The sequence below is a fragment of the Numenius arquata genome, chromosome 3, assembly GCF_964106895.1.
Source record: "Numenius arquata chromosome 3, bNumArq3.hap1.1, whole genome shotgun sequence".
NCBI lineage: Eukaryota > Metazoa > Chordata > Aves > Charadriiformes > Scolopacidae > Numenius > Numenius arquata.
The window spans coordinates 39,213,069-39,228,356 of record NC_133578.1 but is presented as its reverse complement, the minus strand read 5'-3'; the positions used below and the strand labels follow the sequence as shown (position 1 = coordinate 39,228,356).

The following is a 15,288-nucleotide window of genomic DNA, read 5'->3' as shown; positions in this document are numbered from 1 at the left end:
TTGGCGACAAGGATGCCTCATCGCTGCTATGCTGAATGTGCTTTGGGAGAGGAGCGAGACACCACGATTTCAGGTGGGGGTGACCACGCCAGAGATGATGGGATTCACTCTTCCTGAATAACTCCAAACATAGGCAGATCCAGAGAGGGGTTGAATAAGAAATGAAACAAGTTGACCTCCTTCCAAAAGTTTGTTCATCTGTTGAGCTGGGAGGATTATAAAATCTATTAGTATTACAAGAAACAGAACTAGATTGAGTCAAATGTGATTTCTTAATTTAACGTATAGATTTATCATCAACAGAGCAGAGCAAAAATAATGGCCTAAAAAGCAGAAGCTAAAGGACATTTTTAAATGCCTCCATTATTTGCTACCTTTGAGTGAGCATCTGAATGATTTGGCTTTGTTATGAAAAAAATGTCAATGGAAAATTAATTTCCAAGTCATGTGCATGAATATTGATGAAAAACGTAAATTCAATTCAATACAGATGATTATTACTGCTGTAATTGGGGCCATTAGGAGCTGAAGCTCTTCTCTGTCACTTTAGGTAGCTGGTAATAAGTAAACAACTGAATGTGGAATGCGAATGTGTGAGTAATGCCTGAAATGCGCTTTTGTGATGGTGAAGCAAAGCAGCGCTCTGCCCAGCGTCCACCCAAAGTTGCCCACGTTTGAGGTGTAGATGAGAACTGGCCGCGGGCTGGCAGCCTGGCTGGTTGCTGTCACCACTGTTTTGGGGCTTCCCAGATGGGAAGGTGCACATCCTTGAGCTCCGGGATAACGCCAGTGGTGGGTGTCTCTGGGCACATACGCATGCATACTCTGCAAGGTCTGTTGCCAGAATATGGGAAGAGAGGGAATGGCCAAGCGTGTGTCGGTGGGGAGATGTGTTTGAGAGCTTCATGGCACGCTGGTAACCCGTCAGTCAACAGCTCGCTGGGGTTTCCACCTGGGAAAACGTAAGGGGATGTCAGATTTTCCTGGGCATGCATTTAAATGGTGCTGAAGGGTTTCTTTCATTGATAACGCCTCTATAAGACCTCCTGAGCAAGCTGGGAGTATACGTGCTCAAAGGCACTCAATAGTGAGAGAAGCCGCAGGCTGTGGAAGCACGTCTTAAACTGGTACTTCTTTGACCTCTGTTAGAGGCAGGGAAATTAGTATTTTTCGTTTACCAGGAGATGTTCTGCTGCAGGAACTGCTTTTAACGGGCAGTCTTTATTTTCTTGCTGCTTATCGGTTTCTGGGGCTATATGAAATAATGTCTAACAATATGCAACAAAGTGCTTTGAAGAGAATTTATGAAATATAGATTATGGTGGTTTTGCTTGGCATGACAAGGAAACACATTTTGTTGTGCTCATGTTTATGCCTATATATGGCTGGAGCGTCCCTGAAAATACGTATTATTTTGGCACTTAATTTTAAAGAGCTGCTACAACACACAGATGCCTGTTGCTGTTCCAAGAGATGAGCAAGAGGGTGAGAGGGATGTGTTCATGCTCTGCATTGAGCTTGGGGGCAGACAGACTGGGGATCTTGTGTTGTGACCCTTGCTGAACTCCCACCTCACGTGCTTTAGTGCTTCTTGACTCTTTGGGTAATTCAGACCCAAAATGATTGTATTTGCCCTGGAGCAGCTGGGAATTGCCTCCTGGGGCTCAAAATGGGAGGTAAAATTTACTGTTAATTACCAGTTCACAACCTGCTTTCTGGCCTGTGTCCCTCCCAGGTTTGGCTCCCTGGCGCGTGTAGGCAAATAGGAACTCCATTTCTCCCTATGGCTGGAATTGCTTTTTGCCCTGCTAATTGTGTTTTGCCTTAAAAAACCCCAACAGCACGCCTAATCTCTCTGCTTTAAAGGACTCTGTGAAGAGTGGAGGTACTGTCCCAGCTTTATCCCCTTTTATCTGCTTTTCTTGAATACTTGCATAGTTTTCTCTTTTGTATTTTGAATCTGGTGCGATTATTATCAAAAGTATATGTACAAAACTTGTGCTGTAAAGCTGAGGCAGAGAGAGGTTAATGACTTATTATAATAACGGATTATTAGTGATCCATGGTTATACCCACGTTGGCTTTGGGACTTCAACTCGTTCTCCAGGTTGGGGCTCTTTGAAGGTTCTGCTTCAGCTGTACTGCGGGTCAGGTACCAATGACAGAAAATCTGCACTGCTGCACCCCCCCCCAAATTGATGTAGGATAGTCTCACTTTTGGTGTACTACTTGATTTGAGGCAATATATAACCAATTTCTTTAGCTTTGTTTTTTTTTTTTTTGTGTGTGTGGTACAGAAATTAAATATTTAGAATTGCTATAAGATAACTTTAAAATATCAACATGATTTCTTCTAAATTTGATTTTAAGATTTTTATTCATCTGGGAGAATGGATTTCCATAGCTTTGTCAAAAGCTGGGAGCAGTTACTGCAGTGGCTTGGTTGTACAAAATCCATCTTACCCGAATAAAATCTGCAGCCCCAGCTTACGTCTGGGCTGGCTTCACCCCTGTTGAATCCTCTTGCAAGAGCAGACTCCGGGTGTTCTGTCTCCTTGCAGCAACAAATGGCTAAATTAGCTTTTGGGAAATGTTTAATGGGTGTGCAACATGAAATACTAGTGTTGCAGTGTATAGCTTTATTAGCTGAGCTGCTGGAATTGTTTTCTGAGCTGTGTTGATCCTTAGCACCGATTGCGAAATGGAACAGAAATTATTTATTAATCCTCAGGAGCCTTAAGACAGAATAATACTTATTTGGCTGGAAACACAGTCAATCTTGTTGTTACAGATGCTGCTGCTGCTGCTGCTTTTAAGGAAAAAGCAAACAAACTGATTCTGTAATTGATAGCAAACATTGTTGAAGTCTTCTGACAGGGACAGGCATGTGTCTCCCTGGAGGGTGGAGATGCTTGTATGGCAGATCTTGAGGCTGTTCAGAATAAAACTTTAAATATGGCCTAGGACAGGGCTTCATATTTCAAAAAGAAAGATGTGCCATCCCCTAGCAGCAGAAACCCCTCCTTTCAGGTGTTTCCAGTCCAGTAGAGCGATGTCAGGTCCCAGTGGGGCCATGTCTTTCCATTTTGGGAATCCCCAAACGTAGCTATTAAAATATTACGAACAAAATCTTGTTTAGATATGTTTTACTCGTAAGTGGTAAGGTTTTAAAAGAAAACTTCCAAAATGGAAATGTTTGTGTTCTAAATTAAGCCTTGAGTTGAGGTGTTAGTTTTTACTTTAAAACCTGAGCAAACCAACCAGTTCTGGTTTCTGCAACACAGTATAATGAATATATGTCAAATATTTCAAGCTTTAAAACTTAGCGAGGACTTTGAAATTTCACTTCTATCAGACCATAGGAAGAAATAAAAAAAATCCTTATAATATTTCGTTTGGTATGTAGACTAGATGTGTATTTGGAAAATTAGTCCTACATATCGCCTGCTCAGCTTTGGTCCGTGCTCTTTACCTCCTGGAAACGCAAAACCCGAAAAGGATCTGATAAAACCTTCATCCTGTGAATGGCTCACTGTGAAACCAGCCGCTGCTATCCCTCCCCAGCAGAGACTTATGGTTCAGGAAGGAACAGATTTCAGCTGCCATTTTTAGGGCGGAAGGAGTTTCCTTGGGAGAAAACTTTGAGGAGTTTGTGGGTTTCTGGCTGCCTCCTGAAGCCCTTCGCCAAGAGGCTGCTTGAAGCTCGAATTGCCCTGGCGCAAGAGCAGATTGCTGTGCAGCAGAGAGACCACAGCAGAAAACAGAGATGAGAATTGTTCCTATTTCTATTAAAAAAAAAAAAAGGGGGGGGGGGGGGGGGAGGATGTAGTAAGTAAACAGTCAATAATAGTAGTACTCAAAAACCTAATTACTTTTGATATTTATAAAAAGGACCTGCATCATTCAAAAGAGCATATTTTAGCCAATTTTACTGATTATGCCTCTAGTCATGGAGAGTTTTGTTTGTATTGATTTAATCCAGGAGTGGGAATGACTCCAGAAATGCTATTCTGGTCTGGCTCATGTTTTGCATAATAAGATGGCCATTTCAAAAGTTTGGGTATATTCAGATTAATTTGCTCACGGATAAGAACAACCACAAGTTGTTGGTAGAGAGGAAAAGTAAGTGCACACACAAAAAAAAAAAAAGCCCATCCCTACCCTTGACCATTTAAGTAGCATTGCTGTCCTGGCAGGCTGAGCCCTGCATGAAAAACGCTGTTGTAAAATGCTGCTTCTGTGTTTCTTTCCCGCATTCATTTTTGTCATTGCTTGATGCACGGCAAACTGATAGACTGAGCTGAGCTGGGATTCTGCAGGAGCTTTGAACTGGACTTAAAAATTTAGAACAGCGTAGTATAATATTAAAGAGCGTGTTCTGAAAACTAACTGTATTAGGATGGTATTTCTGAACTCATCTGCCACATCTCCACTGTACCTTCAGTCTGGTGGTTTTGTGGAAAGATGTTGTGGTTTTTTGCTATTGTCTTTCTCCTATTTAATTGCATAAAGCTGGGAAGAACTGGGATCTTAAGGAAAGTGGTGGGGAAAACAATGTTGGGTTGTTCAGTCTGGGGAAGAGGAGACTGAGGGGAGACCTTATTGTTCTGTACAAGTACCTGAAAGGAGGCTGTAGAGAGACGGGGGTCGGTCTCTTCTCCCAAGTCACAGATGATAGGACAAGGGGTAATGGCTTCAAGTTGCGCCAGGGGAAGTTCAGGTTGGATATTAGGAAACATTTCTTTACTGAAAGGGTTATCAGGCATTGGAATGGGCTGCCCAGGGAGGTGGTGGAGTCACCATCCCTGGAGGTATTTAAGAAACGTGTAGACATGGTTCTTCAGGGCATGCTCTAGTGTCCAAGATTACTGGTTTGTGGTGGGGTGCTGTGTGGGTGGGTGATGGTTTTTGGTTTGGTGGTTGTTGTTGTGTGTTCAGGTGGTGGGTGGTGGTTTTGTTTGTGGTGGTTTTTTTTTTTTTTTTTTTTTTTTTTTTTTTTTTTTTTTTTTTTTTTTTTTTTTTTTACTGTTGGTTGGACTCGATGATCTCTGAGGTCCCTTCCAACCACTACGATTCTGATTCTGATTCTGATAAACCTTCTGCTCAGGTTGCTCTTGGCTTGTCCAACAGACCATTCTGAGCATCAGCTGAATAGGGAAAATGGTGGATTGCCCAGGTCAGCTTGGATGCACGGGTCTCTCCAGCTTTGCGTCCTTTAGTCTGTAGTTGGTGCATCCCTGTTCAGTGTCCAATTCTGTCATTGGCAGAACTAGTAGTGATTCCACTGACACCTGGGTTTGGCCCTTTAGGTTCTGGGGTCAACTAGTTTTATAATTTTCCTGTATTTCTGCATTTTCAGCCTTTCTGCATTTGGTAGTAACTATCGTCATTTCATCCCATTTGGTGAGATGTGTTTAAATTGCTGAGACGATCATGGACATTATTTCTACCTTCCTATCTCTACTTCTGATATTCAAGTAATTTGTGCTGGGTTCTTTTTTTTGCAGGACCCAATCCTGTAAACAATTCAGGATTTTTGTTACAATTGCCTGTATCCCTGTATACAAACTTTATCTCCTTCTCTGCTCCTGTGGCCCTCTTTCATCCTCATCCTGATTGTTTGTCCTGTGGTTTCTTGCAGTGTGTGCCGGCACCGAGAACAAGCTGAGCTCCCTCTCTGACCTGGAGCAGCAGTATCGGGCCCTGCGCAAGTACTATGAGAACTGTGAGGTAGTTATGGGCAATCTGGAAATCACGAGCATTGAGCACAACCGAGACCTCTCCTTCCTACGGGTAAGAAATCTTTTTTTCCTTCCCTCTGTTTCCTGTGCTTAGGGGAGTAGCCACGGGTACTGGGATGGAGAAGGGCAGGTCTCTTTCCCACTAGCTCCGTTACAATATTGTAAGAGGATAATAAAATGTCACAGATGTACAGAGAACAAGAGCAATGTCATTGCTGTGACAGATGCTCTGAGTATGCGTCGTTTAGATTTACCCGGGGCTCGGGGGGAGAAAACCATGTCACTATACAGAAAGGTGACACCTTGCAGGTCACTGTATGCTGTATGTTGCCAGCAGGTACGGAGCAGGTAAAGTAGGGTTTGGGAAGGTCAGAGAATCATGCAGATAAGCACTGGAGGATTGGAGAATCTAATCCTAATAAAAGGCTGTAAATGGACTGATTGGTAGACTAGGCAAGGGAAGAACTCTGGCCAATGTTTGTAGAGCACTTAAGAAAAAGAAAAAAAAAAAGGTGATTGCTGAATGAACATAAAACCCTCTTTGTGTACGAGACTGGAGTTATGAGCGTAATTGAATCTCCAGCATCCAGAGGAAGTCTGTGATAGATGAAGGCTGTCCTGCCACCATAGAGCCTGGGTTGTGCACTCCCTCAGCCCTCCTTACTTCAAACTTCAAGTAAACATCAAGCTTTTAGCCTTTGGGTTTTTGAAGGAACATTTCAGTGTGGTTTGTGTGTTCCCTGTTAATGTGCTAGCAACCACAAGGAGGGAAAGGTGAATCCTGAATTAAAAGAATTTAAGGCCATCGTTATTTGGTGTTTCAAAACTGGTTATGTTTTAAGAAATAACCCACAAAGGAGTGATTGAGTGCATTCAGGTGGGCAAGCGAGGATGCTGCAGACCATGTGGCTGCAACATGGAAGAAACTGGTATATAGGTATGAGGGCCGCAGTAGGAAAGGCAGCCTGTGGCAGTGTGGTTGCAGGTCATACTCTCCAACAGAAGTCGTCAAGCTGTGACACAGAGAAGGCTTTACACCGCTCGTATCTTATGGTATCACTTGCATATACTTTTGCAAGACCCTAGTGTCATTTTTCAAGATGCGTGTCTGTATGTAACTGGCGTTTTCATGAAAAGCATGTAGGGGGAGCGGCGGGTTTAAATCCGGCAGCAGGAAGAGGGCAGCAGGAGTCAGCCCTGGCAGGTTGTGTTACACTGTCATTTGGTTTGCCGGGTCTCGGGTGAACCTAGCGCTCAATTTCAGTTTGTAAAAATGTGAACATTCCATTATGGGTTCTGACAAATGCACAGCAGATTCTCCAACAGCGTGCTTAGCTTTGCTTCATGTTAAATTTGTTGAGGATTTCACAGGATTTCCACTCTCTACGTTGGCCTGTATTTACTCAAGGATGCTTAAAGATCTGCAAACAAATTTCAGCTACCATATATGTCTGGAGTAAAGTTTGGGGTGCTAATTACACTCAGACTAACAGGTTGCCTGTTAATTTGAGTGACGAATACCTAGGAAGTAAATGCTATCTATACGTTTCACAGTTGTGACAGGTGGGGAAAACACATACGCTTGTGCTCTGAAATGGATATAGCCTTGGTGCAGCTGGACTAACTGGTTTCCCACCATGTTAGACAGGCAGCAGATAGATACCTCCTGCATGGGCAGGATCCCTGCACTGATTCAGGCATTGCTGGAGTTTCAAATGCCTCTTGAAACTCCTAACTGGGACATTGTGCAAGGCCCAGTTGTGCTTGAAGTCATCATGGACGGTTCTCCCGCTTCAGCTTTCCTTCCTTCCTATGCTGCCTGATGGTAGGTAGGGAAAGCAAATTATTTGGAAAGTGGGGAATTAACGTTCCTTGCGGAGAGCTGCCATAAGCAGAGTAAAATATTGGTGGAAAGTGGGCAGTAAAATCAGCAAATGAGAGGAAGAAGGAAGGGCCTTGTGTAGCAAATGAAGGTAGTTCAGTCACTTGTGCTTTTTGGTGAGCTGCTATTACTTTTTTATTAGTTTTGTTACTTCTCTTACCTGAGACTGCTCTCTTGCAGATGTCTCAGTAAACAGCAGAACTTGAAACAAAACCCAGCAAACTGGAAGTCTAGTTAATGTGATAAATTGTAGTCATTAAAATAGAAAACCAAACAGAGGAGAACATGTTCCTGGTGAGGCAAATAAATAAATAAATGTTGGCATATTTACACCGATAGTTCGACATTCATTAGTTAGGCAGTATTGCTTGGTTTATCATTTTAAAAATGGTTTTAATGGCCAAATGAAAGTGGCAGATGGGAGATAACTAAAGGAAAGGCTATTTGTCTGTCTCAGACTTAAATAAATTCTGACACTGTCCGGCACAACATCCTTGTCTCTAAATTGGAGTGACATGGGTTTGACAATGGACTACTCAGTGGAAAGGGATGGCCATACTCAAAGAGTTTCTGTTAACGGCTTGATGTCTGAGTGGTGTTCCTCAGGGGTCAGTATTGGGACCTGTGCTGTTTAACATCTTTGTTGGAGACATGGACAGTGGGATTGAGTGCACCCTCAGCAAGTTTGCCGACGACACCAAGCTGCGTGGCGCAGTCAATACACTGGAGGGAAGTGATGCTATCCAGAGGGACCTTGACAGGCTTGAGAGGTGGGCCTGAGAGTCGGGGTTGTTCAGCCTGGAGAAGAGAAGGCTCTGGGGAGACCTTACAGTGGCCTTGCAGTACCTATAGTACCTTACAGTACCTTTCAGGGGGCCTACAAGAAAACTGGAGAGGACTTTTTACAAGGGCATGTAGTGATAGGACGAGGGGTAATGGTTTTAAACTGAAAGAGGGGAGATCTAGATTCAATATTAGGAAGAAATTCTATACTGTAAGGGTGGTGAAGCACTAGAACATGTTGCCCAGGGAAGTTGTGGATGCCCCATCCCTGGAGGTGTTCAAGGCCAGGCTGGATGGGGCTTTGAGCAACCTGCTCTAGTGGAGGTGTCCCTGCCCATGGCAATGGGGCTTGGAATTTGATGATCCTTAAGGTCCCTTCCAACCCAAACCATTCTATGATTCTATGGTGAACTTGTGCAAGATGATGTGCCTCCAGTCTGCTCCGTTTTTTCGTAGTCTCTATTGCAGTAATTGCCTGCTTTCTTCACCAAACGGACTTCAGGTAGGCAGTTGATATACCCTTGGATTATCTGTACATATGGCTGATGAGTTCCATGGCTTTGTGTGCCTGCCTGCCTTCTCGTTAGTGCTCAGTTTAGCTGGGCAGCCTCTCACTCCGGGGCGGAGGGAAGACCTAGTGAGCTAGACATGCTGAGCCTTTTTATCATGCAATAATAGACAAATACCATAAATGAATTAAACTGAAAAAAACCCCCCATAATTTTGTTTACCCTGCAGAGGAACATTAAAAGATCATCATCCCATCTCTCATACTTATTTAGACATTTATTCCCTAAGTAGATTTTCTTTATGAGTTAGCTCTCCTGATATCTGCTGATTAAGACTTAAAAGGGCTGCCTATCACCAGAACGAAATGCTCAACCACTTAAACATCTTGGCCTGCCAGCCCAGTGCATGGCTTTAAGGTCATGCGGAGCTTCATGCATGTAAGAAGAGGTTATTGTATACACTAGTGGTTTTTTTCCTATCCTTTTCTTACATGTGCGAACGGGAGTACAAATCTGCTGGTTTGGTTTTACGTATTTTATAATGCAACCAGAAGCAAAAATAGTCTTGGTATTGCTTGCCTGTAGGTGGCCAAAACAAGGTTGAGCAATTGCAGTGTGAAGTTGTCCTCTGTGTGTCCTACCCTCCAGCTCCATCAGCTCTGTTCCTGCTGCTTGGTACTTCCCCGCACCGTGGCTGCAGTGGGAGTCCTGGCACAGGAAAGGAGTGCTCAGTAAGAGGAAAAAAATGTGTCTAAGCCTGAGTGCTGGGAAAAGCAACGTGTTTCTGACTGTGGGCTGATAGCCGGTTCTCTTTTTTATTCTTCTGAGGCTCAACCTACTGACAAAAAATGTACAACGGGGTAATTTGGTCATTGGAGTCCCATCACTACAAGCTTCAGCAATGAAATGAGGCTAAGGTTAATGTAGCACATTGCTGCTGTTGTGGCTGAGGCGGTCTCTCCACGGGCTGCAGTGGGGAAAGCTACTTACTGTTTCCAAGAGCATGATTGAACCGGGCAGGACAAGCAAGCGAGTGGAAAACAGACCTCGCGAGCTCCCTTGTCCCTTTCGTGTGACCAGACTCACCCAGCAAGTCAGCAGTGATGGTGTGGGAAGAGGTCGGGCTCAATCTCCCAGTGCTTCCCCAAGCCACCGCATCCTTCAACTAATTGCACAGGCCAGGTTTTTGCACTGGGACTTGCTCTGTGAAACTAAATAAGCTGGTTGAGCTGGTGCGTATTTTGAGTCTTGTCAAAGCTAGAGCTGAGATTTATTTTCCTGGTTTGGATTTCAGAAAATCTTAAGAAAAGCTCAGATCATGCTTACTGGTTTATATTGCAGATGACTATTTGGTTTCAGAAGCAGCAACCTATTTTAGTTTCACTTGGCAAAACTGGCATTTTGTATTGTGGATGATTCTTATTTCCTAATAGCATCTCCGTATGCAATTTTCGAAATAAAATACACAATTAGTATACCACAAAACAATCTTCTGCAAGCACTCTTGTTCTGTTGAACACATTTGGTGAACGAGAGTTATCTTTGACTAATCCCCAGACTTTTACCCATTCACAGTCAGTAAATTATCTTCTCATTCCTGGATTTTATTTAACCAATTCAGATTATTTATTTTTGAAGACATGACCAGAGTTCTGTGCTGTTCTCTGCAATAACTCTCCCAAACGATTATGAAACTTATTTCTAACTGCAATCAACAGCCTTCGAAAATGATCTACCACCGCTTTATAAATTCTTTTTCATTTGCTTCTATAGTGCCTCTGTAGCACCCTCAGCCACAGCTACGTTGGCAGCTATCTGCCTGCCATTTAACAGAGTGGGCGTTTCGTGGTGGGCAGCTTTATAGCCGCAGCGGTTACTGCAAAGATGTATAGCCCCATACTTACCGCTTTCCTTACTGTCATGTTTAGACTTTGTGGCAGATGGAATTTGGGGGTTTGGGTTTTATGTATTTTTTTCCTTCTGGTTGTGTTATAGCCTTTGAGGAAGACTGGGTCAGACAGACCCCTTCAAGAGAGGAGGACTGCCAGAGCAGCTATGGGAAGAGGTGGTTCCAAACAATGCTGTCTGGCCCCTAGGTATTCAGAGCTACTTCTGATTTAAAAAAAAAAAAACAACAAAACTTTTTTTTTTTTTTCCCCACAGTTTTTTGGTCTCTTTTAGCACAAAGGGTCTAAGCAGACCCTTCTGAAAGCTCTAGTGGCAAAGCTCAGCAGAGACATGGGCACGAAAGAGAGCCTGCAGTCTGAACAGACGTGTCAGGAAGGGGAGCACAGAGACAGGAGGGTATTGCCTTGTCTAGTTTGCTCGGCAGATCACTGTGATGATACGCGTGGCTCCCGAAGGCCCAGCAGCACAGCTCTGCATCCTCTTCTGCCGCAAAATGGTATCTTAATTCCCAGCTGACAGGCTTCAATGAGGTCCCAGCTCAGCAGAAAGGGAGTGAGATGTGGAGTGTAGTGCCTGTCAGGAGTCCCCAGAAAGAGGCTATGCCTATGTGGAGGAGGATTTTCCCCAGAAGTGCTTGGAAAACATTGCAGTCTGGTCCTACACCAACCCAGGGATTTTGGAGGGGTTTGCTGGGCACAGCTGCCCTGTAGCATTTGTCCTGCAGTGCATTGCATTAGGAGAGCTTTGTCAGTGTGTGTTTTGTCCTTGGCTGGCAAGAAGCAAAGTGGTCTCCAGGTAATTACAAATCTGGAAATCAAATACATGTATTTATATATTTGTAATTGCCCTCCCAGGACCTTACCCATCAGAATATGAAGCATAAAGTGCCTAATGATGTGCCCCAGTGGCATGAGGGGCTGAGCTCTGTGTGCCACACAAATCCAGGTGGAAAGAGGACACCCCCAGCTTGCTGTGTAAACCTGGCTAGGGCATCCTGCGCACGCAACAATGAACACAACTGCTCCGCTGCGTGGGTTACAAGAGGCCAGTGGCATGCCGAGCCATGCTTCTGGCGTGGGCAAAATGTTTTATGCCAGCTGTGATCAGCTGCCAACTATGTTGGATGAACCCGAGCTGTGTAAGGTGAGTTGGATCCTAAACTCGGAGGGTGGAATGGGAGCAGAGACTAACTGCAAAAAACATGTGACACAGCTCTCCTCTAGGAAGATAGCTTCTTCTGCCATTTCTCATTGCTTTTGCAGAAGCAGTAGCTTGAAATAATCCCAGTGGTTTAAATTGGTCTCAAAATGGCCAGGATGTGTTGATTGCCAACGTGAGGAGTGGCCTAGATTTATGGGATCTTCCAGACCTGCCCTGTGTTCAGAAGTGGAGAGTGAAATGGGAAGCTCTTGCTGTAGCAGCAGGGAAGAGCAGGGTGCCAGACACTATTACGGTAATTGGTGAGATGGTGATAACAAATCGAGTGGTTCCACCAACCTGAGGGCAGGGATCACCATTTCCAAAGCAGCGCTCCCCCCCTCTCAAAACATTGTGCTGTCCTGCTCGTCTCTTGCCACTAACTGGGCAGCGGTGTTCACATTGCCCTTGGCCTTTGATGTGTGGGACAGGGCCTGGGTGGATGGTGCCTGGTCCCTGCTGTTGAAGATGAGTATTACATATCATGCCACATAGTCTCCAACATAATCTCACACAGCTCCATCCCAACCCCACCACTCCCAGAGCCACCGCAGCTGGGAGGTAAAAGGCCTCCAGTGCTTTGTGGCCTAAATGTGTTTGGAGGTTTTACATTATTTTTGTGCTTTGCCCCTTCTCGTGATATGCTGATAAGACATCATCCATGTCTCTGCGGCATCTGCTTTCCTATGCTGTCCCAGTCGGGCATCTGTAATGTAGGTATGTCCTTGTGGCACTGCAGACTGCCCTTACCTGCCTCTGTGCCTCCCTTCCTTGGATGCTCAGAAACCCCTTTTCAACAGCCTATCTGGTTTCCACCCCTTTTTGGTAGATCCAGGACACGGTACCGCTCAATTCATGCCTCTGCCAAGACTTCTTTGGTGTAAGCCTCTAGCTGCTGCTCGTGCATCTCCTCTGCTGGATGCAGCAGGGCAGAATAGGGACCCTGCTCACACCTCCCCTTTTTCCCCCCCTCCAACCCCTCACCCCCTGCAAAAAAGCTTCCTGCACAGCTGCCAGCCTCCCATCTGCCTCCCTCCCCACCTTCTCTGCCAACATGTCCCCCTTGCACCTGGCCACGCTTGCCTACTCTGGGATGACAAATAATCCTGGGGGGCTAACAGCCACCCTGTGCCTGCTGTGCCTCCCCTGCGCTGAGCTGGCTGCTCCCTCCCACCAGACCTCAGTGGAGCTGCAGAGCAATTGGGGAGGGTGACCCCAGGCCTTCTCCCCACCTTCCCCCTCCTCCTTACCCTGCCGTAGTGGCCCCGCTTGCCGTGCAGCTATTTCTGTGCGGCTCTTGCACGGCCTTTTTTTAAACGTTGTTTACAAACCCAGCAGCTTCATTTCTCCAAGCAGCTAATGCTTTTGCTAGCTCCCCACAGCCAGATTTTGACTCCAGTTTTATACTCCTCCCAGCCCTGTTCTTTTATTTATATAGCTGCCCAGAGCATTGCAACAGGCAGAATAGCTGGGCTAGGAGGCTGCTTTCTCTTCCATACACAACACCAACCTCCTGTCCCTAAAAACAGCTGAAAACAACTTGCGCAACCTCTTTCCCCTCTCATCTTTTCTCTACCAGCAAAGCAACGCTACTAAACAGCCCAGATCAGCTCTGCAGTGGAGTTTGGCCTTTGCTTTCAGCTGACAGAATATTAAACACTCTGCAAGCTGGTACTCTTCTGCTAGAATAACATTTTTAGCTTCTGCGAAATAAACGTAGAAGGGAATTAATACACAATTAATCCTCAAGCTGGGTCTGCCAAGCCATAGCCAAATATATGTACATTAGCTATTGCCCCATTAATTTAGCCATTAATTTTGGTGGCTTTGTATGAAAGTTACAGTTTGAAATAACCACTTGTGTTTAGGAGGAGAGTCGTGTGCTGTGGAAACTCAAGCGCCTGTTTTGGCACAGGGATGGACTGTAAAGTGGCCCTTTGCCTCTGTGTGTGCCAGGTGCTGTGCAGCCCCCCCCCCGGAAGCATTTTTTTGAGAAGGTTGTAATGGAGATGGGCTGCAGATGATGCCTGTATCCGGGGGAGCATGGGCCTGCTGGGGACATTGCTGGGCTGCTCCTCACGTCCCATCTGCTGCAGGGCTGGCTCTTGGGAGCGTTGCAAAAGCTGCTGAAGGCACGAGCAGTGGCATTCCCTTGTGTCCATTTCCCTGTGATCGATTTGCTGTATAAAACATGTGCTGTCATCTGTGTGAAGTGCTTAGCAGGTGGTGTCAACAGGCCCTTCACTGACACACGTGCACCCATGTACAGAGAATTTGGAGAGGCTCCCCCACCAAACTCCTAGTGGGAGGACATGGGAATAGAGCCCAACCTGGGGTTTTGTTTTCCCCCTTTGTTGTGTTGACAGTGGCCAAGAGCTTCCCTAGCTCTCCCTCAGCCTCTGCCTGCGTCCCCTTCAGCTGGGGGGAGCATCCTTCAGCTGTATCACATGTGGAGATGAGAGGTAAAGATTTGAAGTCCAGGATGATTAAGGAGTCTCTTTAAATTGTCTTTTAGCATTTCCCTTTCAGCTCCCATTGTACTGGAGGCACTCCACCTCCAGCCGCTCAGGAAGCCTGTCTGATTCATGTGCGTGGCAGCAGTTGCAACTCTGGAGCAGGAGAGAGATAAAAGAAGCCTGACTTAAATTATTCAGAGTAACCCAGACCCACGCACATGCTCGAGATCAGTAATACTCTTTTCACTTACTATACTGTTTTCATGGTTGCAGTGAAGTGGCCCTCTGCTAGGCAGAGCAAAACACTGGGGAGGTGATGTGGGGCGGCTCCCCCATGTCCAGGGGCCGCACTGGTGGTTCTTGCGACATCTTTCTTTCTGTCTTTCCTGCTGGGCCTGCTGACCCTCGGGAGCCTCTCTGGCAGCTTTTGGGTGCTGCAGAGGTGCCTGCCAAGCCCAGGTGGATGTGGGAGGCATGCCATGAGAGCTCTCCCACTCGCAGTGGGGTGCCAGCCACAGCTGCAAGTAATGTTCACCATTCAACAGTATTGCCACCACCTTCCCGGCACCATTGCTGGGAGACTATGAGGTGCAAGAGGCCCCAGTACCAAAAATATGCCCAGGACTCAGGGTTCACTGCTCCAGGTGGAGTGCTTTCCAGGTTTGGCAGAGGTAATGTGGTGGATGGGTGCCAGCTGGCAGCAGGTCAGCCTGGGCATAGAGGATGTTAATGGTAGGGGAAAGCATTTGGAGGAGCTGGCAAAGTCTACCCATCACCCCAGGAATGTCACAAAGAGGTCTGGGGGCTCTTTG

The 15,288-nt window shown here is 45.7% G+C and overlaps 1 protein-coding gene across 1 annotated transcript in view; it reads left to right on the top strand.

The window, feature by feature from the left end:
• The first annotated feature begins 816 nt into the window (after nucleotides 1-816).
• The window catches only part of ERBB4 (erb-b2 receptor tyrosine kinase 4), a 401,663-nt gene continuing 387,191 nt past the window's right edge, over nucleotides 817-15,288 (top strand). The window contains exons 1-2 of the mRNA XM_074145843.1: nucleotides 817-874; nucleotides 5,642-5,793. Coding sequence (XP_074001944.1) covers nucleotides 817-874; nucleotides 5,642-5,793 — 210 coding nt within the window. The remainder of the gene's footprint in view (nucleotides 875-5,641; nucleotides 5,794-15,288) is intronic.